A 26,062-nucleotide genomic window follows, 5' to 3' on the forward strand; every position below is an offset into this window, starting at 1 on the left:
GTGTGTGTGGTAGTGGCATGTTCACACCATTGACTGGTGTTACTCTTAGTGCAGTGAGTGTAGAGAGAGCACATGGGTGACGGCTGAGTGCTAGAGATCATTTCAGTTGTAAACGTTAACACTCCAAATGTGTCCCAGTTTACTACCTTTTGCAGTGTATGTAAATGACATCAGCTGACAGGAAGTAAACATGGACCCAAGCTGATGCCTAGCATTGCAATTATGTTGAAACGGTCTGTTACTGTACCTTATCATATCTTTCACCCTTACGTCTACTCTCTTTGATATATAACCTCTGTAATTTTCTCTAAGTCACAGTTAGGTACCCAGTTTTTCTCAGAAAAAAAAACACGACATCCCTGATACACTTAACCTCTTAAAAATCAACGGCAATATTAACGTTACTGTCGCTGTCTAGAAGCCACAGAGGCTAACAATTTAGCAAGCGGGTAACATAATGCAGTAAATGCAAAGGCTAATGACAGAAGAAAAAGATGAGGCCGTTGGGAATATTTTCCTCAAATTATAAAATTACAAAGAGTTACAATATATGACTAAAATTACAATATTTTACCTTATGCATCCAAAAATAAACATTTCTGACAACGTCAACAAACACGTCACAACTCGTGAACTCGGAGGTCGTGAATACCTCAAGACGGGGGCGTTCATATGGACTCTTGTCGTAAACGCGGTAAACACGACCCCATTTGAAGGCACCATTACACTACAATCAGGACTGTTGTGGGGAAAATCAACATAAAACTACATTACCGTGGTAGATGTTATAAAACACATTCTGGTATAACAGTAAGTTAATTCACAGATCCTCCCGGGTATCTTCAAAGAATTCGCCAAATTGCTCGCCTCACTGTTTGGATCACTCCTCTCAGAATTCTTGAAATTCCAGGATCAGTGGGAAGCCTGAAATCCAGTCCCTGCTCTACAATCTCTCTCATTTCTGCTTCTCTGACCACCGCTGAGTTGTACCGGCCTCGCTTGACCTCCACACTAACATGACACAACCTGATAACACAGCAGAATCTTGGATCCCTTGCACCTTTCCTGGCGCACAGGCAGAGCTAGAGCACATATGCCAAACACATAACGGCGCACTCGGGCGCAGACAGACACCGACATGGAGGCACTCCGTCACAGAGACGCACACACGTATATTCTTGCTCACAAAGTCGTGTCAAAATGCTGTCAGAGATGTCAACTGGTTTCCCTGAATGCCATTTGATCACAGTGGATGTGAAAGAAGTAGACAGCAGCGCTCCAAGCAGCGGCAGAGAAGATTTATAAGCATGTACATTGACTTAACACACTTTCCCATCGCCATCACTCAGCCATGTCTCTCCACTCACTGTATTTCTAATCAGGCATGGCAGAGGACACCTCAGGTCTCCTCTGTGCTCACTGCAGCCTCGGGCCCTGCTTCTCTGTGTGTGTTGCGTGTGTGTGTCAGTTTAGTTTATGTTGGGCGCTAGTCTCTTTGAAGTCTCTTTTAAAACAGTCTGGCTCCCTATGACATTAAACAGACACACAAATCTCCATCCCTCCATCTCCGCGCTCTCTCTCCCTAATCCATTAACATATCACGTTCCCTCCATCTTTCTTTTATATCTCCATCCTGGGCATCTCTCTCTCTCTCTCTCTCTCTCTCTCTCTCTCTCTCTCTCTCTCTCTCCCACCCCACCCCCACTTCCCTCCTGTTCGTCTCTTAGTGATGTCGTCTCTTTTCAAGAGCGGTTGCCATCACTACTTCCCTACAGGAACACAATTTCCCCCTTCACATCCTTCTCTGTGTCTCTCTTCATATCCCCTCCTCTCCTCTTCTCCACAGGCTTAATCCCTCTTTAGAGAGATTGCACAACCAGAGTTTCTCACAACCACTAAAACTAGAGAGAGAGAGAGAGAGAGAGAAAGAGAGAGAAAGAGAGAGAGAGAGACAGAGAGAGAGAGAGAGACAGAGAGAGAGACACAGAGAGACAGAGAGAGACACAGAGAGAGGACTCGCTTTGCAATTTATGACTGGGAGCGGGGGAGCCTCCCTTCTGGGGATTTCATGTTTATATGTGTAAAAGAAAATTAAGAGGGAGGGAGGAAGGCGGTAAATATGAGGGAGTGCCAATGAGAGAGAGGAGGATTTATGTGTTACTAATCAACACAAAGTTTGTGCTGCTAATTCCTATAATAAACTACAAACTGTTTATTTGCTTGCTCTCCGTACAGCCTAGTTTATACTTTATGAAACCAGATGCCTTTTAATCCAACCACTTTATCCGTCATAAAGAAGTGTGTAAAAGTGCACGTTGCTGTTTGAAACATCTTCAATGATAAAAACAGAAAACCGGAGACGGTGCTTTTCAAGTGCGCAAGCTGTCCTTGGGTCATATGAGCTTGATAAGCTCAACAGTTTCCAAGACAACGCTGATGGGAGCGGTGATTTTCAGAACGGTTGTAATGCCTCTCAACTGGAGCAGAACGAGGAACAGGCTAATATTAGGGAAGTGAGACAGAACAAGGCGGCCCGAAGCCCCGTCTCCGTTGCTCTCTATGGAGTAGCCGAGGTACACAGTCGCTGCTGGCAAAAAGGCTGGGGTCACTTCATTTCCAGGTCATAACCTTGACTGCAGAACACAGACTAGTCCCACAGAGGAAGGAGAGCGAGACGATAGAGAAAGAGAGGATCCACAGTACATGTGGATGTATTCACAGAATGTATTGAGTACTGTAGATCTACTATATATGAGTATATTCACATTTATATATGCATTGCATACATTCAACTTCAGGGTTTGCCACAGTGTTTTAAAGCGAAGGAGGACCACCTCCTCATAAAAGTGAATACACTTTTATGAAATAAAACATGAACCTTTAGTGAAAAAGAGCAGAGGCGTTATTTCACACTCAAACATACCTTAAACAGTTATTTCCTGAATGTGGCTATTGTTTAGGCTGTAATCTAAAACTAAATCAATCACAAGACGAGATGGACCAGGAACTGCACGGTTTACCAGCACGACTAAACATTTTTGTTATATTGTTTTCACTTGACTCATTACGGACATCGAATATACTCTAAGAGAGAAAGAAAGTGTGAGAGAGAAAGAAACAGAGTTACAGGAAAAGTTTGAAAACTCAGTGTAAATAGGCAAAGAGTGAAGCAGACAGAACTGCCCATGGCAGCGTAAAAGTCCCTGCTGAAATAGATTACCGATGCAAAGCTTGGCACAGGCGCAAAGTGGAATTAAACACTTCAATCTCCGATCACTCTGGTATTTTCGGCCAAAATCAATAGACATTATTGTCACAGGGGGTGTTCCCTCGACGGTTGGAGTGAGCCCAGCTGCCTTGCGATACAGTACCCGCAAACCACAGACAGGCACACAGCACATGTATAAAAATGAATAATTTACAACAGACATGAGAACTCACAAAGCACAGCATCATGCATCTTGGTCTGTGTGACGCCCGTGTGCTGTAATCGCTCTTTTAACAACTCAATATCACACGGAGAGGAGGCTTTGATGACACCGATTGACACAGTTGGAAGAAAAAAAAAGCATAATAATCATTTACACAATTAACAACACACCACCACAGACTGTGTGTTAATTGGTGTTAACACACTCTCACACATGCACTCTGATCAAATCACAATACTTACAGTCTGAGCTGTTTGACCTGGCCGGTTTGTGTCTCTGGCCTCTGCTCTGTGTGTCAGTTGCTCTCAGCACTGCTACTCCTACCGCTACTACTCATGCCAAGCAGGCAGGATTTACGAGGCTCTGCCATCACAGCAGGGTTTCCCTTCCCTACTAACTACTTCAAAACTCTACCTGGATTTTCTGAACATAAAAATGTGAAAAGACATTACACTGTGCTTTTACTTTCTAGATAGGAATTTGTTCCGATACGATCATATTTTGTGGCTGTTTACATATTTTTACAGCACCATGAGCAAATAAGCACAATGTCCCTGAATCTCAATCCAGTATCTGCAAATCAATAATAATGTTTTTTTATACGCAACGTACGTTGCTTCAGAAGTTGCGGCCGCAAGGAATTGTGGGGCGGCATTATTTCCTTTCCTTTGGTAAAGGATGGTTCAGTGTGTCCTATGCTAAAGGAGATAAGAAAGGAAGCATTGAAGCACCTTTCCTTAGCATTTGGAGAATTCTAACAGGTCTTATCATGACTGCTACTTAGATACTTTGGGGTAATTTCACTCTGTTAAGAACCTTCCTAAGCAAAAAAGACTTTTCGACCGCAGCCCAAGTGTTTATTTTGTCCGTTCTGGGCTACTGTAGAAACATGGCAGCCGGCTCCGTGAAGAGGATCCGCTCCGTATGTAGATATAAACGGCTCATTCTAAGGCACTGAAAACAAAACAATTCTTATTGTCAGGTGATTGTACACAAAAGAAAACATACTTATTAATATTAAATTCCATTTCTGCCAATGCATTGCCCTAAATGCTACTCACTAGACCTGTCAGTAATACCTGGGAAGCCTTTGAAGAGAAAACAGACTGTCCACTGAAAAAAGAACATGATGTTTTTGCAAGCTTTAGCCCTCCAAGTCACGTATCATTTACGAAATTGCCCAGTATTTTCCAAAGCACCCAATTTTTTTTTCAGGAAAACGTGGCTAACATTACATAAATAAAATTGGTTGCTGCCTTTTGTGTGACACTTAAAACACTTGAATCCAGGGAAACGCACATGAACATTGCTAAAAGGATAACGTGGTTTTGACAGCTTCTTGTATTATAATTGGCTTTTTTCAGCAGCCAAGCATTGTTATTCTGTCGTTAATTTGAATCATTAAACTATAATATATCACAGTGGAATAAATGCCACATCGGATGTTATGCAAATCTGTCTCCATTCAAACATACAAAAGGAAACAATTATGGCATTTTAGTGGACGATTAATTGTCGTACAAATAATTGCAATTGACAAATCCAGGTTTCTGATTTAAATGACTACTCAATATAATAATGCGGCCGTTGGCAAAGGAGCGTCAGTTAATCTTCAGATAGTTTGCTGAAACAATGTTTCACCTCTCGCTCTCCTGCACATACATTTATTTTGAATAGTTTGTTGTAAAACTGTTGTGTAGGCCGACATAATGTAATGAAAACGTGGTTCAAGAAGTTAATTAGTGTAGAAGGAGGCTTGATTTTATTTCCATTTCTTTCTTTGTGGAAACACAAAGCCAGTGATGATGCAGCATTTATTCAGAGAGAAACTGAAACCTTAACTGTATATTTGCTACTACAAGACAACTTTACCGTTAATTTCTTCTCTGCTCCGATCACTAACGCTCCGAGCGCATTCACAGCTTCTCTCTCTCTCTCTCTCTATTGCTCGACCACCTACTCGCTACTCTCGCACTACGCACGGAGCTATTTCTTAAGTGACTCCACGTTACTCTTATCACACCATTGTTTCCATCCAAACATTTTCTATGTGAATTATTAGAAAAGCTGGATGGAAGCAACAACTCCAGCATAACTTTCCTCAGAGCTGTCAAACACACTGCAGGGGAAACTCTCTGCTATAAATAAAGAGAGCAGTTATTGGCACCTCTCTGTCACCATATTGCTTCGGAAAGCAACAAATATGGTCTCATGTGAGCTGAAACAGAAAAACCTGCCATATAGCAGTAAGATCTAGACAGCAAAGCTCACTTTTTCCATATTGTTTTTTCTGACATTGGAATCTTGTGCTCAGGTAGACAGCTTATTTACCAAGCTGATGGAAACACACCGAATTCAGTTTCTATATCTGGCTTTATGCAAAATGATCACAGTCAGCTCAAATAATCGCGATCAGAAGATTATGTAATAAATGCGACAGGCCTAAACAACACTAAGGAATCCGTAGACATGTTTTGCATTGATGATAGAACTTTGGAAATTGAACCCTTAACTCTTTCATGTCATCTACTCTGACCAATAAACTACACAAAACCTCTCTTTCCCTTGAAGATGTTTTCTACTTGTCTGAGCCATCCAAACAGTATCCAAAGACCATACTAATACACAAAACAAAAGGAAAACTAAAAGAACATGCCTGATTAGTACAGTCCAACAAACACAACTGACAGCATCTGCAATGCGTCAGAGACCCCAAGCAAGACATTTAATCACTATGGATTTGGTTTTAATATCACATCTTAATCTTAAAAATACAGCTGCAGTATTAACAATAACTATACCGAGTCTATCTCCCATGCAATGAACCTTTGGGAATCAAAGAATATCTACATCCTAATACATTTTAAATAGGCACAAAACACTTATGACCTTTTAAATTTGACAGAAAAAGGGAGCGGTTAAATAATCTGAGCAGCAGTGACGATTCTGATTAAAGAAGTAATCCCCAGCATAATATCACATGAACCATAGTATACAGAATTCAGAGATAAAAGATGATACCAAAAAGCTTCAATACATAAGTTTGAGATGGTGGAGGGAGCTGCAGCAGCAGGCGCTGTTGGCATGACGATACCAGCAGAATAACAGAGAGGACTGTCAGGATAAATGATGAGATAACTGCTGCATACTGTATATTAATGTCTTTTTAGTTTATTGTCTTCTCTGTATGTATATATTTTGGTATTTTAGTCCTTGGTCTGCACAAAAAAAGCATAGTGGAATTACCTTATGCTCATACCTGTCCAAGCGCCTAAAGGGGTCTCTGGTCAGATGTGCAGGGTGCTCCACCAGCACAGGGGGGCGGAGCGTCAGAGATCCCACTTCCTCCTCTGCTCGTCACTCAGACATGCTCCTTGAACAAGACAGAAACAGACACAGAATAAAAACATTGTTTCACAACGGATGTGAAAGAGCAGCCTGTATGCTAAGTAGTTATGATAAGAAAATCTTGTGTGATCTTGAAACTGAGAATCTAAGTCATGAAATAATCTAAAGGAGCTTTGTCTTCCTCTTCATTTATCTCATTAACATTCCAGTTACAGTTCGTGGATTGGGAGCTGTGGTCCTGGTCTCTTGGAAAAGAGAGAGGATCGCACCTCGGGAGCGCAAAACCGCAAAGCAACCACAGGAAGACCCCGAGAGAGGCTGTCACTCAACGGCCTCAAACATACTTCCTGGCTGCACACACACACACACACACAATAATAACACTCATCTCTCTCACATAATCTCACAGTCAGAGTCACAATGTCACCAGGCATATTTCCAGTTGCACCAACACTTCCCGGCGTTCGTGGAAATGCATCATCATGTTTCAGGCAAGAAACTTTCCAGAGTCCAGTCTGCATACCGGACTCTGGAAAAAAATGTCAATCATTTATAAAAATTGTCAGCCTGGCTCTGATTCTCTTTGTATTGTGTTATAAATCCATCATCCTTCCGACTTCCACACCCACCCAAAGGTCAAACATAACCACAGACTCTCCGCCAGCCTCGGAGCAGGATAACACGAGAGTAAGAGAGAAGATTGAGGGATGAAGGGGTAGAGGGATATTAGGATGGACAACTGACGGATTCTCAGAACTGCTCATTTCACTGGATTAATCTGCTATTTTTAAAAAATCCGCAGAGAACGAAGAGGAGAGTGAAAATGACTCAGAGTGAGTATGTGTATGTGTATGTGTGTGTCCTTCAATCTGGTCCTTGGCCTACTTTAAAGCCAAGTCATCATTATGGTCTACTGGGACTTCATATTGCCAGCCTGTGTATGTGTGTGTGCGTGTGTATTAAGAGTTTGTATTATAAGAAGAACCATACCATAAATCTCTTACTGCCAGCCCACACACTCCTGCGTTAGTGAGTGTGAGGAGGCTGTACTGCAGTGCAGGTATGCTTCAGTATGTGAAGGGGTCCTGACCACCAAAGGTGTCTGTCTGTCTCCTTCGGGGTGAGTCATCGTTCCTCCTCTTCTACCTACTTTTCTCTCTCTCTCTCTCCCTCCATCACGTCGAACAAGCTGTCTCACTTTCCGTCCCTCTTCTCTCTCCCTTCATCTTACACACACCTAATCCATCTGCAAATTGGAAGCAGGACAAGCAAGAGCTTCTATAAATACTCATCAGATTCCCCTGACAATCACAAAATAAACCTACAGAATCACACACACACAACACTGCAGCACAAATAGCAACCTGTCTCTGTCGCTGTCTGCAGAGCAAACCTCTTCCTCTCCTCATCCTGCCCGTCTCACGCTGTGGTTGTTGCATGAGAGCTGTATGTTGAAGAGGAAAAGGACCAAGCGAGCAACCACAAAGAGCAAGAGAGACAGGCAATGAAACACGTTCAGACAGACAATGAGGAAATAAACCTTGTACAACATGGCTCGTAACTGACTTGTGACTTCAGGACATAATTTTTACTGTATCAATTTAGATATTTTCCAAAGTAAAAGTCCCTAGAAGTGTATGATTTAACTTTTTCCCATGATCTAATGTTAAAAAAGTTAACAAAAATCACAATAAATCATACTATCAAATCATAATATTTGTAGAATTGCAATACTTAATTCTCGCAATACATATCGAATTGGATACCCAAGTATCGTGATAGTATCGAATCGGGAGATAGGTGTATCGTCCCAGCCCTAATGGTCTGATAATTCTGCACTTAATTATTGTCATGCAAACAAACCAAATTTGAATTCGAAAAATTTCAATGAGAGATGTCTGTGTGATTTATTGGTCTGTACTCCAGCAGTGAAGCAACGTTGGGAGGTCTTCCAACATATGCAGCTACCTCAGCTTTTCCTCCACCTGGGTATTAACTGTTCTCTTATTAAATGTAAACCCTGACCTCAGTCCTTTAAAATGCAAAATGTAGTTGTTATAGATACTGACACTGTAAGACAAACCTGATTTCATAAACACACACAAATATGCTGGCTTTCAACACAAAGTTGCACACACCTAGAACATCAAGATGCCATGCCTCAGTGGTTTAGGCGAACAGATGGACACTTAGTCAGATGTGTTATGCAGAGCAAGTGAGCAGAGATGGACCTGTCCAAACAGTGAGCCGTGCCAGTGGAACATAACATTATTTAGGCCAACGCTGCACTGACACAAGCATCCAGAGAGCAGAGACAGAAATATAACTGTGTGTCCACTTCGTCGCAATTTAAGAGGATTGATGTTGTTGTAAGGCCCGGTACCTCTTAAGCTTCTATTATAAAAACATCAGAGTGTCTCCTATGACGTGATCGATATTTTTACTATAAAACAAAAACACCCATTCTCTGTAGGAATACACCGATACAATCTGTCAGACTCAGTGCCAATACTGACCTTATTAAGCGGATCAAGTATCGACCAGACGTGAGCAATCCACATTAATTTGCTGCAGTGAGCTTGTTTAAATGCATCAAGCCCTCAAGTCAGGATACGGTAAAATGATAATACATTATGGTTACAACATGTGAGCTGTCTAGCAGCTTATAATTAAAACATGCACAAATAAGAATGATAGTGTATGGGGCCGTTCGCATGCCGTGTTTTTTGCGCCTTCAAATCCATTGTTTGTCATTGTAGATGTTTGGAAGGCGCGCTCAAAAGTGAGAGCGACGTGTGACAGCTACACCCTGAGATAAAAATAATTAAATTTTTGGAACACTGCATGTCATTTTACGAGGAACAATCAATCACAGCCGGAAGATATCATTTCTTTCTTCCGTAAATATCAGGCTACGGTCCACCCAGAGCATTACGATCTGTCCCACGGACTATTTTACTTACTTTTCACCCTTTCCGTCACAACATCTCGTTGAAAGGCCAGCCTAATTGGCACAGACAAATCGAGCAGTAAAGCTACTGTGAGGTATTTACCGTGCTGGAAATCCATTTATCTTTGTTTTGACTGTGTTTAGTTTAGTCAGTGAGGCTTACTGCTAAATTAACTCAACTTCATCATCGTCATCGCAGCGCGCAGGTTTTTAGTTGATTAGTTACAGCAGGCCCAAACACCTCGGATAAATGGATGAAAGCGGCACGGCTGGCGGTTTCCAGGCGTTTAGATGCGGCATGTGAACTGCCCCGAGAATGTCTACATTTAGAGTTAAGACCCTTATAGTTCAATACTGTGAGGAAGCTTTATATTTTAAATCTGGGAAAAGAGATTACTGGTACTGTATTCTGTATTGGTAAATACCGTGAGTTTAGGTCTCAGAATCAGTATTGGAAGAAAAAAAACAAGTTGGATCAGTGCATCCCGGCTTCTTACAGTCATCATTCCTCTCTTTTTTATCCCACCTAACTTCTCTTTGTCCCAGCTGAGAACCGACACTGAACATGGCAGCATGGCAGCTAGTCCTCATCATCCTACCCCACTCTTGCCTCTATCTGTGTCCTACAGAACACTCCCTGTTATTAATCCACAAAGCCTGTCTTTTCTCCCACGCAGGCCTCTTTCCATTCAGTCTGGGTCGACGCAATTTCTGTTTCGAAATCCAAAAGACCAGTGTCTGACGCAGACTATCAAATGCAGAGGTGAAGAGGAGCTCATGGGTGGACTAATGATGAAATCTCTGCAAGCAAGTAGGGGTGGGTAAAAAAAAAAAGTCTCCTATGTATCGCGATTTTATTTTTTTGTTCGATTTTGAAATAGATTTTTTAATGCCAGAATCTATATATTTGCTTCACTTGAGTCGATGCGGAGGTAGAAGGAAGTTACCCCTTTTATTGTTGTAGTCTGAGTAACATGACATCATATCTGTTCTGTATCCGTCACGTAAAACAAACCGTAGTCGTAGCTGCGGCCGAAACTATAAACGGAGGGTCGTTGTGGATACGACCTGCAGCCTCACATTTTAAATCCAACGTGGTAAACACTACACATACATTAAAGTATGGAAACACTTTGGGTTGCACACATTGCAGGAAAAGCAGCGCTAGACATCATGGCTAAAGCTGTATGCTAACTCTGTCATGGACAGGAAACGTTATCGTATTGCGGTAACGTGGGGTCAAGCCAGCTGTCACTCTCATCTCCGTGGTCAAATGGGCCGACTCTACAACTGTAGAGCACCCATAGACTGACATTTATGTTAAATGCATTCAAACGGCCCCGATGGAGTCGACCGTAGATGTATAAAGAGAACAGAGCTGATGGGAGAGCTAGCGACGGACTTGGCGAAGTTAGCAGAAGTAAACATGCGTGACTACGTCCGGTTTTCAAAATAAGGTGTTAAAGGGAATTGTATATACAACATACATATATGGAAATAAAATTGATTGGATTATATTCACCAGAAGTATAAAACATTACATGTCGCTTATAAATTAAAAAGAAAATACCACTAATTTGTGAGGGAAATGTCTTTATTCTTCGATTTTTGGGTTGCTGGAAAAGAATGTAATAAATAATGTCGGACAATGATTGATGTATTTGACTTCAGGACATCTCTGACTACATACATGCTGAAAATCAAACATTTTTACATTATTAATCTAGATATTTTCCAAAGTAAAAGTCCCTAGAAGTGCATGATTTAACTTTTTCCCATGGTCTAGTGTTAAAAAAGTTAACAAAAATCGCAATAAATTGTAATATCGAACTGCAATACTTGTAGAATCGCAATACATATAGAATCGGCACCCAAGTATTGTGATAGTATCGAATTGAGACATAGGTGTAGCGTCCCAGCCCTACTAGCGAGAACAAGTTTTCTTTCAGCAAGCAGAAATCACTTAACCACACATCATGAGGTTTATGCATGTCTGCACCTACATAACACCCTGCAAGCTAAAGTTGGCATGCTAGAGCTCGAGGCCTCTGAGGCTTCAAAGCAGGACTGGAGCCAAACAAGGTTGAGGAGCTCTGAAACGACCTTTGTTCTGGACAATTTAGAGGGTAGTGTGGGCTGAGCTAAAACTAACAGACAGTCAAATCAGTCCTTCACAATTCCTCAAGCTCAGTGTGAACACACTGTGACCAACCAGCCATGGCGAAGCATTAAACCTAACTGTTCCGCTCTCTCTCTAAACACTGCCGGAGAAAGACACAGAGGAGAGAGGAGAAACTGGCTAAGATAGGAAGAAAGGTTTCTTAGAGACGGTTTCATAGCTTACTATGAGCCTGAAGGGTGTGTGTGTGTGTGTGTGTGTGTGTTTGGTTCCCAGCCAAGGTTTCTACATGTGTTATGTGACTCTGTTTGTAGCGTATGTTGTAACAGAGAGAGACCAAAGATGACATCTTTGGTCTTAGCAACAACAAACAGAGCTGTGCTAATCCTGTGCCAACTGCACCTCCTTCCAGCCCTCCCTTTCGACCTCCTGCTCTGTCAAACTCCTCATGTCTCCTGTGGTGTGGGAAAGGAAGGCCCTGAGGGGCCTGCAGCACCTCATGCACGCACAAACAACCAAATCCATGCTAAATAGGGACAAGAGGAAAGGTAACAAAAGATGACAACAACCGTTTCACAGGCAACTGTAGCCGTAGCTCACCATTTCTGACAGCTTTCCAGGGGAAGCCCAGGGAGGAAAAACAGGAATGCCAGGAATAGAGCAAGGAGAAAATAGGTAAGAAGCAGCTGGTTCAAGCCCCCTGGACACGCCACTATGTCACACTTTTCCTGGAAGAAACTTCTTACACAACAGCCTGTTTTTCTTTCCATAATAAGGATGTGCTGTGGGAGCTGTCACTTTCTAGATATACTGTATGTACTCACAGAGGGAGACCGGGTAGGTAGAGAAAGAAAGAGAGACCAAGGGACGAACAAAGGACAGATGAAAGGAGAGAGTCACAGAGAGAAAGAGAGAGACCTGCTTCCTGTTTACGGAGAGTACAGTAGAGAGCACAAGACACAGAGCAGCAGGTGGTGACACACACCACACACACACCACCTTCCCTCCTCTGTGTCCTGAGTGATTACACGGGACAGATTTAGCCCAAAACTCTCCCATCTATCTCTGTGGGTCTTGGTAACATCTGGAGGCTTGTGATTTGTTCTTGGTTCTATATCTCCCTGCTGTCCCTCCTTGCTCCGGCCAACAGCCGTGTTAACAAGATCAAGCTTAAGTGCGTGCATGCCCCCCAGCTGTGCGCTCAAAACGCTCCCGGCAACATTCCCAATCCAGGACAGATTTCCTAGCAATTCTACAAAGCATGCAATCTCCTCTTCTTGTGGTGTTGGCAAAGTGTGGGATTAACACACTTTCAGTACAACAGGAGGTTGGTTTTGAGCTGCATAGCTGCGATAACGTTAAACTTTATTTTCCATGTAGCACTGAACCAAAAGCAGAGTAAGTGCTTTTAGTGCAACGTCAGTGTGCCCAGAGTTAAGCAGGGTTTATGCTCACTGTAGTGAAGCAGGTGAAAGGTGCGTGCACCAGAAAATTGCGTCATCACGGCTTTCGCGCGGCACGCAACGGCTCTGCAAGTTGTCGCTGCGTTTGGTCGTGCATGCACCTCTGAATTTTTGTAACTACGTGCCCATTACGTGCCATTCATTTCAACATTGATACCTTCGAGGGAAGACTGGCGGAGCAGCTTCGACTGTACAGAGATCTCTACAACTGTTCATTGAGAGATCACAGGGTCAGTCAAATGATTTAAATTCTTGGAAAGAAATAGGCAACACACAAGGAAAAGAAGGCTGTGAAAGAATATGAGAGATTGTTTTGTAAAAGCTAAAAAAAAAAAAAGGTCTCGTGAATAGAGTGGCGACCCGAGGGGAAGCACCGAGAGACAGTAAATAATTTTGACTTTGGCGGTACGTCTGTGTTTACTACTGTTGCCAGGCAGCCTACTTTCCTTTCCGGTAACACTCGTTAACTTTCCTGCTTATTCACAGAATATTTTGTTTGTACGCACCGTGGCGTTTCGGAGTATATTGCAACAAATAATGCGTTAAGCATAAACGCCTCTGTGCACGCCACGGTGTCTCGCACGAGTATAAACAAAGTTTCAGGATGACATAATACATGCAGCAGACATCTGGACTGGAGACCCCATATAGTGTATATATAATATCTACAGCATCAGCCTTCAACAAAAAGCAAATGTGTTGTTCTTTCAAAGGAGAGAATTATATTTTTCATCTCACTGTTCAAGCAGTGCTGTCAGTCATTGGCACTGAGCAGCATCATGTAACCTACCGGTCTGTTTGCTCACTCTGTCCTCATTTATCCTGCTATAACACGGCTGGGCCACTTCAAGTGCTTTCATCTACGAGACCGTATGTCAAGAAATGGAGACTAAATAGCCTATTGGCTGCAGCAAAATGCACAATCAATCACTGGTTGAAGTTCTAAATATACACATACAACTCCACATGTGCACACAACCTAACCAAGCTAGCGCTATCAATATCTCATTTAAGCAGCTCCGTCATGAGGTCAATAGCCCCTACACACACACACACACTCCTAGTCACACTACATAACCTTCAATAAGCTTTCATTGTGAGTCCCAAATGTTCAGCAATAACTTTGGTTTAATGACTGCAGGTGAAATCCATTATGAGCCCCAGGCATGACTAATCTGGCCATCCTCTTTCCAATCTAGCCTTATTAAGAAGTCACACAGATTTGAATCTCCATTTCTATCACTATGCCCCTGTAGACCCTATTCTAATAAGGTTAGCTCCACACACACACTTTAGATATGTCTGCATATTTTGAACACATCTATCTAAGCACACAGTATAAAAAGGCTTTGTTTCAGGTAGGGATACTAATTTAGATTTTTTTATTTCTACCCGATAGCCGACCCTCGTTAACTGATTATTAACCGTTAACCGACAAGATAGTAGAACTTTCCCCATGCAGCGGTGCCGTTTTTAGTGCCTAACAAGCAGCCCAGCTGCTAGGGATGCACGATCCAACTTTTTCAGTCCAGATGCCAATAGCGATACCTGGGCTTTGGGTATCTGCCGATATGGAGTACCGATCCGATCCGATACCGTGTTTAATTAATAAACTGCATGCCTCACTGTGTGGAGGTGACTGGATCAGGCTTAACTTAAACATTGCTTACTTAACTTTGTAGAACAAAATTTAACAAATAAATACATAGATCAAATTTTACTGAATTGTATTAAAATAATAAAATCGTAAACCAGCAACTTGGTAAAAATTCTTCAAAATTAACAAGAATTAGAATTCAATTGTAAACCTTTTAATGCAGCAAGAAATTGGTCAAAACTTTTGTTTCAGTATATAATGTATATAGTATATAAACATAGAATTGAATTGAATAGATCGGCCTCAGTGTCACAGAAAACTGATCCAGATATTTGAGTCAGTATCAGCCCGATATCCGACCCTGTATCAGTGCATCGCTACCAGCTGCAACGATAAGCCGATGCACAAACAGATTAAATCCATCAATTATGACTAGCTGCAGTGTATGCGCAAAACGTGGCGTACTCTGTCAGCCCGGCGTAATGATAGCGAGTGTCCAACAGACCGTGTGTGTGTGTGTATGTGCTACGTTCGCAGATTTAGCATTGCTGGTGGCTTCGTACTTGCCATTGTCACAGACATATGGTCTGTCAGCTCCGCGTAACGTTGGTGAGTGTACGGCGGGCTGTGTGTGTGTGACAACGGTGAGTGTGGGGTTGTCGGTGGCGTTATAGCTGTGAATGTAGCAGTGAATAAAAGCTACAACTCCTGAGGACTCAAGCCAAGTTCCTGTGTCTTGCAACACCGGCTCGGGCTCACCCCGTTTAACCGATAGCATTAAGCGGTTAATGTCGGTTCATTATTAACATTTCTAGTTTCAGGGTGTGTGAAAATGCATAAATTAAAAACAGTCAAATCTCAAGTGCAGGTTGGTGCCTGCTTCATTTTGCATTTTTGTGTAATATGTTTTTACCCAGGGCCAGGCTAGCACCCCTACAGTAAGTACAGAGGCAGTATACTGCTGCTGTCGCTCTCTGCAGAGATGCAGCCACACTGACCCACTCCCAGCCTCTGGCAGATTACATTGCAGCACACACACACGCACACGCATACACGCACACATGCACACATGCACACAAACACACATTCCCAAGATACATGAATACAGTGCATCTGACATTTGTGGCTCATAGAAATGCAATTTCTGATGGCTTAGCATACACGCCCACGTGCACACACTCAGGAAAAACAAGGGGCCTGTTGTTCTGCAGTCAATCAGCCAGGAGTTGATATGGCTATCAGTGTGACCGGGCCAGAACAACTCCACTCAAAGAGTCCTCACACACACAAACACACAGACCCACACACATGCAAACAGACACTCATGCAAACAGTAGTGGCGTAGTAGGAGATAAGAGCTAGAGATGGATGTTTGTGTGTGTATGCAGGCCCAGAGGGGAGTGCTGTACCTTGGTCAGGGTGAGCCCGGGGCAGATAGCTCGCTCCGTCACGCAACTGAGACAGAGCACAGAGCTGCCACAGCAGGGGTCTGTCCTTACTGCCCTCCTCTAGTTCTCTTCTTTCCTCTATATCCAAACGTTACAGCTACTTTTCTATTTAAGATACACATTTTGCCTACGGGGATTTTTGCATCATTAAATGATCTAAACAACCTTGAGAGTGCAGTCACACCTATGACAGTGTAGTCAGTCACACTTCTGTTTTCTTCTATTTGTGGAAACAATTTACACCACTACATTTGTTTTTGTTCACAGCGCCAAATTACAGGCAACCCTGGACAAGTAAACAAACGCTACATAAGCTCACTCACTGCTGGAGGTTGAGTAGGGCAAGATCAAATCCAAACTGATTTGTGAGCCAGTAAAAAAAAAAAAATGCTCTTATTTACAATACTGGTTATTTCTGAACTTCTTTATCTTTGATAACACAAGAAAATTCTTGACTGTGTTTTGAGTGAAGTGACAAAAACGCAAAATTTTTAAGCATGTTTGTTCCCTTGTGTTTCTACAGGTAATACAGTCTTATATAATATATGACAGAAGCTACTACCACAGCTAAAAACTTAAGTCTGTCTTCCACTTCTTAATATTTGCCATCTGACTAAATATGAGCTAATTAAACTGACTCCATTTGGTGCAGTTTTTTTACATACTGTAAGTGCTAAAAATAAAAAGTAACTACATCACTGCACATGACAGAAAGGTTGTGAACATACAGTACAACCTGGAAGATGTAATGCATTTTCTATTTTCATAATTAGTTTTTTCATCAACCTTTAAAAAGCTAAGGCATCATATTATATAGAGTATTTTTTTTTGTTTACATTCAATGATGTCACCTATCCACTATTACGATACATGAAGTTTTATATTATGATATCGATATACATCATGATACAGTACATTTCCTGGAATATCAACTGAGAAACTGTCTTAAGGATATAATAACCACACTTGCATACAGCAAATTAAGTACCAGACAAATCAAAGTACTTCATAACATTGATTCAAAAATCATATAAAATTCCAATATTGCCAAACAACAGTCCTACTCAGTGATATGCAACACTGCCCACAATGGCCTAATACACCCACATATATTAAACGGATTGATACCAAAACATCAACGGTTTGGCAAAATCTCTGATGGTAGACACATTGATATCGCATTATGGTACATACTGTATATCATATTCACCAACACTGATGACATAAGAAACTGACCCAAGTATGTTGTGAAAACATCAGCTCATCAGAGAGATCCGTCATAAACTGTACCAAACCAACATAGCAAACATATTTGGCAGCCAATTTCAATCCATGTTTATCATCTTGATTTCAGCAGGGAAATTACACTTTAGCTTACCATAACACACAATTGTACATTTGTTTGCACTCTGTGATTCACTTGACATCTGTTATCTGTCTTGTTGTATGACTCTGAAAGCCCATTCACCTCGTTTACCCAGACTGAGTATGCAATCAATAGCACTCGTTTCATCCATCAGTGAATCAGGAGTCTGTCATGAGGGATGTTAATAATTAACGTTAACTGACAGTAAGCATTTTAACCGATTAACGCTATGGGTTAAAACGGTTAAATTAAATGTTAATAATTCATTAAAAAGCTGAGCGGCTCAGAGGAGCAGCTCGCCACTTTAAGGTGAAAAGCTGGTCCACCTTAACAGCCCACCTTAAGAGGCGGAGCCGGAGTTGAAGGATACAGGAAGTTGGCCCCGGTCTCTCGAGCTTGCTTGAGCGGATCGGAGCGAAGGAGTTGTAAAATGTATTCACCGACAACTAAACTGTAAACACACTGCTACACTTACGTTCACAGCTACAACGCCACCAACAACCCCACATTCACCGCCGCCACACACACACGGTTTGTCGGAAACACGTTAAAGTTAGGCCGCGCTGACAGACTCTGTGCGCGGTGGCGACGGCGAGCACGAAGCCACCGGCAATGCTAGAGCTAACATGGCACAAATACACACACTGTTTGTCGGGCACTCGCTAAAGTGACACCGGGCAGACACACAGCTGAACACCTGCTAAACAAAACTAAATGTGCGGTGGAGACTTTTACTGGGAAAGTGGATGCATGTGTCCTCGGCAGCTACAGTAACGCTCCTGATGAGTGAACTGGGGACTCAGTTGTCTGTTGTGCTCATACACTGCAACTGGCGCACCGCTGCATGCGAGGCCCAAATCTTGTCGGTTAAAACATAATAATCGGTTAACGAGGGTCGGTTATCAGTTAATAATTTAAAAAAAAAGAAGATCATCCCTAGCCCAGATACGCCAAACCGACATCAGAGAACTAGCGGTGACGAAGGCCGCCTGTTGCGTCGCCTCACGTTGCCTGTGTCTTAGCCAAAATGTTGCACTAGAACACACCGCAAATACTACAACCAACGACCGAATACCACGTACGTCCTGCACCTGCGTGAAAGGAAATAACTCTCCGTACCAGCAGGCGGCGGTAGTCTGTATTCTTCATTCAAAACGGGAAACCGAAAGACCTAGGACGGTGGATATACAAGCCGTTATTATGATACGTGCATGAAACAAAGCAGCGTTTGCCGACCATTTTCACACCACTCTCACTCACCACTTAGCCTCATTCCTGATGACCATGTGGTTGTAAAAGTATCCGTGTATTAGAATGATCAGATGAGAAGAGCCTTCTGTGTTTGCCCACTTGACTTTACTCGTTTGCCTGCTTTCCTCACGTCTGTTTCGCTTCTCGTGCACCGATTCGCTTAAGCTGAACAGCGAACTAGAGCGAGTTCTCTCACCGACGAGCTCCACCACTGATTCAACACTGCTGCATCAGCCAAAAAGCCTCAGATACGGGCAGGCTAGTGCCGACGGTGAGGGACAAACGGCAAAAACTAGACTGACAGACGCTCACCGTTGGCCCAAAATTGGCTGACACCGGTCGGCTTGGTGTGTCAGCTCATTTAAAAATTTTTATCAGGGACGATACTAATCAGCACTATGCAGAATAACTGACGTTTTCCACAAAAGGTTTTTCTTTTAACTGTACATTACTTTGAGTAGTAAAGGCCTCCATGTGAAAGCACTGTGTGAACACAGACCAATTACGAACTGTCATCCAGGTACACACCGGGTTATCTTCTTTACGATGAAAGCAGTGAGAATGGAGTGGTAAATCTCTATAAATCCTCTTTGGGATTTCTTGATTTAGCAGCTCTGTGGATATGGCGGCTCAGTGACTCAGTGATTAGCCTCACAGCAAGAAGGTCCTGGGTTTGAACTTTACTACTACTACTACCTCACTACTAAGGCTGACTGCTGGGGACAGGCATGCTACAGCAGGTAGTGCTCCTGCCATTGACCTTGACCAAGACACTCGATTCAGTACTGAAGTTTATCCCCCCGTGCACTGTGACTGTCTGCTGCTCATAAACAGTAAGGTTGGGTCACATGCACAGGACAAATATCCCCAGAGAGATCAATAAAGTGTAACTTAGCCAAGCCACGATGCACACAGAAAATACCTTTCTTTTAATTGGCAGCACAAAGTACTTTTCTTTTTGAGATTTAAATTCGCACAACAGTCAAGTTTTACGAAACAAACAGGCCTACGCGCTGCACGGAGAAGCCAACATACACTCACAAAAAAACAATAACAAGGCGCACAGACAATCATTCCAGGCCGGAGTGAGGAGAGACATCTGTGTGTAAGCGTGTGACACACAACTGTTTCTCCATGAGTCAGCAGAAATTGGACATATTCCACTTCCTCCTATAGCGGGTGTGAGGTGGGGGATGGGTAAGGAGCACTTCTGTCGCCATGGAAACTATGTCTTTTCCTGTCGGGTCATATCTGAGTGAAACAGATGCTGGGAGCAACATACGGACGCATGATCAGCACACTCTTACAAAGGAGGTAATTGTTGGAGCTAAGCTGAACCCAGTATGTAGGGTTACTCAAGGCTACAAGGCTGAGCTGTTGCAATCCTTATTATTTCTCTCTGTTCAGGTGTTCAAGGTGCCTCTTAATGTTTCGTATTATCCGAGTGCAGGATCTGTTTATTAGGTCAATCACGTAATAGGATGACTAGAAGTACTAAGTCGAAGACAACGGTGCTTGCAACAACAAGTCAATTGCAATTGCCAATCCAATTGGATTTCGTTCAAGCTGACAAAATGTTGCATTGACATATCCAGGTGTAAACGGAACATGGTAAAATAGGATTTGGATATTATCCTGACGACACAAATGAAAGTAGGATTCAACATTGACAGGCATGTCCTGTATACACATTTAAATGTGTTCCGTCTTTCCGAACAAAAGATAGATTCTTGTGCATTTTACTCTGTCTCATAAAAATCATGAGCCAAAAACTGACTCTCACCTCACATGGTCCCCCGCCACAGTATTCCAGCTGCCTCTCATCTTTTTGCTTTGTGTAGCAGGGCTTTCCACAAGGATATGGAGTAGCCAGGCAGGGGGGGGAAAGTAGCCAGCTGGGGGATCTGGGGGCATGCTGCCTTAGAAGCCAAAATTTGATGGCCTCTGGCACATTCTAACGCCACTACTGATTTGAATTATTGCATATTTTAATGAGTTTGCCTGCCTTATTGCAAAGGACAATTAGGCTTCTTGCGTCAGCCAGAAGCGAGCCGTTGTTGTTGCTAACTACAGGGCTAACAGGGCAAGACAAGGGAACTTGGCCTGGGAGTTGTAGCGTTTATTAACCGACAGCCTAAACTGTACACCCTGCACTGCTACGTTCACAGCTATAGCGTTACTGTTAACTTCATATTCACTGTCCATCTCACATTGTGTTTGTTTACTAGAAAGTTCATGCGTCTTTCGGGGTTACAAGACAAGACGGGCATACGCCAGCCAGGCGGCTCGTAACGTTCTCTCTCTCTCGGTTGACTGCGCACTCGCTAATGTTACGAGCCGCCTGGCTGGCGTATGCCCGTCTTGTCTTGTAACCCCGAAAGACGCATGAACTGTCTAGTAAACAAACACAATGTGCGCTGTGCGTCTCTTCTTTTTCTCTCTCTCTCTCTCTCGCTCTCTGTTGACCGCACACACAGACACTCGCTAACTTTAAGCACACAATCTAGACCCGAGCCAAGTTCCTGTGTTCCCTCCCCCACCCCCACAAAAAAGACACTGCCTCAGACTGTAAATAGCCATTAATATTTAAAACCATGCCTATTCCTGACTGATGAGAACTTATGTAATTTAGAATCATTAGACCTTATTCATTATTCTTTATTTATTTATTGACACCTTCACTGTAAGGTTTATCAAGAAATAGACATGCCACAATGATGGTTAATGGAGCCTATTGTTTTACTAGAAACATAAATGCACTCTTATTCAACAAAAATAAACAAGGTTATTTTAAAAGTAACATGTTTTGAATCCCATGTCTTATCTAGCTTATGTACACGTTTTCACTTAAATTATTTATAAAATAAAACTATGCCAAAAATAACTCAAAAATAACATGTGAATCACTTGACTCAAATTATGTGAATCTATTGAATCAAATCAATTTCTAAAAGTGCAATGTAAATAAAGAAGTGAACTCATTCATTCATTCATTCATTAAGCCATAAATGTCTATGTGGTGTCTGTGGACTTTCAGATTTCTTTTTAATGCTTTCTGCGCAATTGTGAAGCTGCTGCCACCAGTTTTTTCCGAAGTAGCCCGTCTAATGAGGATGTCCCCTGTCTGTGCAATCAATGCAATTCTTAATGTGTTTTGTTATCAATTATTTAACTAATATTTGACAAACACTGGAGACGACTCTCTGCTCTTTACTCGGCAGGACAAAACCTCTAAGCGGAGCGCGCACATTCATATAGAGCATGTGTGGGCAGGACTGATACAGACAGATAGGCACGTTTCTCTATCATCATGCTCACTTTGTTTTGAAGCAGAGGTTAGTGGTCGTAAAACGAAACTCATAGCGAATCGCAACTTAGTAGTAGTAGTCGGCTGTTTGGCCAGCAGCCGACGCTTATGGAAAGCCCTGGTGTAGTTATAACTGATGTACGCCATTAGGATCGGCAATTCCTTGCTGATCAGTAACTTGGGGGAAAGCTGTGAACACTGGCATATTAACTTTTAAATTAATATGGCAAACTTGCTAGTTAACACTTCCCTATTTATAGACATGTTTCTGACCACCTGGTGAAACTAAGTCCAATATTCATACTCCTTTTAGCCAGACACCAACTTTTTCTGTTGTTTCGTGCTGGGCAGGTAGTGTAGAGTAAAATTTTAGAGCTGTTTGAGAATGATGAATGAATCAAAATAAAAGTTGTATCCCATAAAAACCAAAACAATAAGTTGTATGGAGTGATAAAGCTCTGTAGAGCTGAAGGGAACTGAGGAGTCGTCTGATAATTCTGTATCACTAAGAGCAAGCCCTTTCACCTAACACATAACCATTTGATCCAGTTGTATGTTAAAAATACTTCTTGTAGCCGCTTTAAACATTAATACAAAAAACTCCTACATAAGATATCCTGCAAATGCCACAACTTTACCTCAAGTGTGTTGATCCTTCTAAATGCTCCAAGCATTTCTACCCTATTCTCAATGACAAACAGAAGCATGTTACAGTTTCTGAGGAACTCATCAGTAATTTGCTGGAATGTGGATCACTTACAAGTCGAGACTCGCTTCTTCAAAATATTTATATATTCCAATCCACAATCATGCATCAGAGATTTGAGTTCTTCCCAGTAGACTCTTTAATGTGAGTGGTTGCGCAGTCAACACTGTGGAGGGAGAGGCCGTGTAAATAATGAATACACAACCGAATTTGCTGCCGACCACTTGAAACCCTGCACATTTTTAACACCTAAGCACAGCTGGCAAGTGATGGCAGAAAGTGGGTTCAGATTATGCCCAGAAGATCTCCTCATTAGCCGTGTTTCCATTCATATATATTTTTATACTAATTTTAAAGTATCGCATTAGAAAAGCTGTATGTAAACGGCAAAATTCGATAAAACGTTCTCAATTGCAGAGAAAAGTTTACGCTCATTTGAGGTCGTTTTTTGCTTTTATCGAAAAAGAGTTGATGATGATAAAGAGTTGATAAATTGTTTTTTTTCTCCAATAAATTGTGACGTAGTGAACATTTAACTTACATGACTGATCAGCTGATTCCGCTTGTCTTCGTCTGCGGACAACATGAAACATGGCCAATATGAGCGGACATGAAAGAACAATTAAAACTCGCCCAATTGAAACAAATTCCTGAAAACCTCTCTCCATTTTTCTCTCGTAGATGGGTAGATGGCCAAATCGACTTCTTTTCTTTCCAGTTCGCAAACTCTACTTCTTCTACTCTGTTTACTGGTGGAATACAGCCATGATGCGTAGCCTATAGCAGCAACTTCTGACATAACTACGCTGTAGCCAAGTTTATTTGCTCCAAACCAGTTGTTTGAAATGCACCTAATTCGCATTTCTTTTTTTTTGACATTACAAAAGTTGACAATTGAATGGAAACATGACTTTGTTAGAAAAGTGCTCTGACATTATCCAACAGTTGGAAGATCATTTAATTTGGAGCAGCAGCTTTTTTTTGTATTGGATGTAGTTAAGTGTGATCTCTGTTATATTGCGCAATAATTCAGTCTTGTACTATGCCTACTGTCTATTTATCACCTCATGATGTCACCTCAATTCAACAATGCAGGACGGAGGCAAGAAAACTGAGAACAGAAATAGATCATTAATTCCTCGTCAGAGGAGAACCAATGCAAAAAAACAAGAGACTGCAACTCGGAGATGAAATAAACCTCTGCTGAATACTAGGCTAAATCCTATTTCCTTATCATTAAGCCCGCAGAAACACTGAGTCCATCCAGCTGAGACACACTAAGTGTGACAGGCTCTGAATCATCTGTAAAGGCCCTATATGCAGTCTAAACATACTGCGCAATAGCTTAGGCTCGCTGCTCTTTTTGCCTTCGTGGCTTTACAGTATTTCCGTTTCTAGCAAAGCTGTTTATAAGGAGTCAAAGTACAGTGAACAAGGCGGGGGCATGTTATCTCAATGAGTGTCAGAACAGCAGAGAGATCACACTCTATGTCTCCGCATAAACACAAACACACCAACAATCAATACCAACAAACAATGCATACACCTACACTGAACACACATGCATATAAGGTTCATGTGTTAGTGTTGGCCTTTAGTTGGTTCCAGCCTGAGAGCGAGCAGGGAGCTGGCAAGACTCCCTGGTGGCACTGGCTGACCCACTTCTGTGCAACTCTATCCCTAATGTGACCCGCTAGAAAGCCAGAGGACACACACACACATACACATAGGCAAACACATGCACACACACACACAACTGAAATTGCCTGCTTACATGCCCTAGAGGACTGAGAGGCAGAACTACTAAATGCTGTTGATGGCTATCTCTGTCTCCTTCTCATCCCTCTCCGTTTTCTGTTTCTCTCACTTTGTCTGAAGATCAACCATTTAAGTCTCTGCTGCTATCTGATCCAGCTAAACTAGCTATCAACATCCGGAGTGAGTTTCTGGAAAGTCTACAGTAAATCTAGGCTGCCAGTTTCAAGTAGAAAAGTCAATCTAAATCACACTAAAGACAGGACAAGCAGGTAGCACATTCAAGCTCACTTTTTCCAATTAAAAAAAATGATCAATGGGGCCTATGAATATAAATAATCACTAGGGGAGGGAAAAAATAATAATAATTCACCTACTGTATGTATCGCAATTTTTTTTAACGATTTTGAAATCGATTTTTTAATGCAATAATCAATATATTTGCTTCATTTGAGTCTATGTGGCGGTAGAAGGAAATTACCGCTTTTATTGTTGTGGTCAGAGTAACGTGATGTCATAACCGTCCCGTATCCGTCAACCAAAACAAACTGCAGCCGACCGCAACGAGGGAGTACAAAACAGCGGAGGGGCCGCATGGATACGACTTGATCCCTCACATTTTAAATCCAACGTGGTAAAAACTACACATACAGTAAAGTATGGAAACACTTCGGGTTTCACACATTTACACATATATGGAAATAAGATTAATTGGATTATATTCACCAGAAGTATAAAATATTACATGTCCCTTGTAAATTAAAAAGAAAATACCACTAATTTGTGAGGAAAATGTCTTAATTCTCTGATTTTTGGGTTGCTGGAAAAATTTTATGAATAATGCCTGACAATGATTTATATATTTGACTTCAAGATTACATACATCAATGAAAATCAAACATTTTTACCGTATTAATTTAGATATTTTTCAAATTAAAAGTCCCTTGAAGTTTATGATTCAACTTTAATACTCGCAATAAATCGTATTACCGAATCGCAATACTTAAAAATCGCAATACATATAGAATCGGCACCCATGATAGTATCGTATCAGGAGATAGGTGTATTGTCCATGGATGTAGTATGTAGAGAACTGAATACAGCGTTGGAGGCGGGGCCTCGGTCATTCCTATGAAAGTTGCTCCGCGGCGCATGATGCCAAAATGGCCCGACTTCCGAGTGGAAAAGTAACCAGATCTTCTGGCGATATTCCGCATCCACTGGGCCTATGGAGCAGGCGCAGTAGCGTCCGCTCGGTCACATGACTCAGTCACGGGGTCACGGTGTCGTCATGGCTTGCTAACTCCGCCTCACAGCCCTC

General features: G+C 42.1%; 1 protein-coding gene across 4 annotated transcripts in view; it reads right to left on the reverse strand.

Moving 5' to 3' along the window:
- The window catches only part of galnt1 (UDP-N-acetyl-alpha-D-galactosamine:polypeptide N-acetylgalactosaminyltransferase 1), a 54,281-nt gene that overhangs the window by 21,693 nt on the left and 6,526 nt on the right, over positions 1-26,062 (reverse strand). Inside the window, exons 2-3 of one of the 4 annotated variants that reach the window (XM_037784831.1) lie at positions 7,770-8,025; positions 6,691-6,804 (exon numbers count right to left, since the gene is read on the reverse strand). Coding sequence is in view for 2 of the 4 variants with exons in the window: in XM_037784828.1 (XP_037640756.1) it covers positions 6,678-6,688 (11 nt within the window). In the remaining 2 variants the exon portion in view is untranslated. Of the gene's footprint in view, positions 1-6,677; positions 6,805-7,769; positions 8,026-26,062 lie in introns of all 4 variants that reach the window. The other 3 variants (XM_037784828.1, XM_037784829.1, XM_037784830.1) reach the window with 3 other exon arrangements.

This window comes from Sebastes umbrosus, chromosome 11 (genome assembly GCF_015220745.1).
Source record: "Sebastes umbrosus isolate fSebUmb1 chromosome 11, fSebUmb1.pri, whole genome shotgun sequence".
Taxonomy (NCBI): domain Eukaryota; kingdom Metazoa; phylum Chordata; class Actinopteri; order Perciformes; family Sebastidae; genus Sebastes; species Sebastes umbrosus.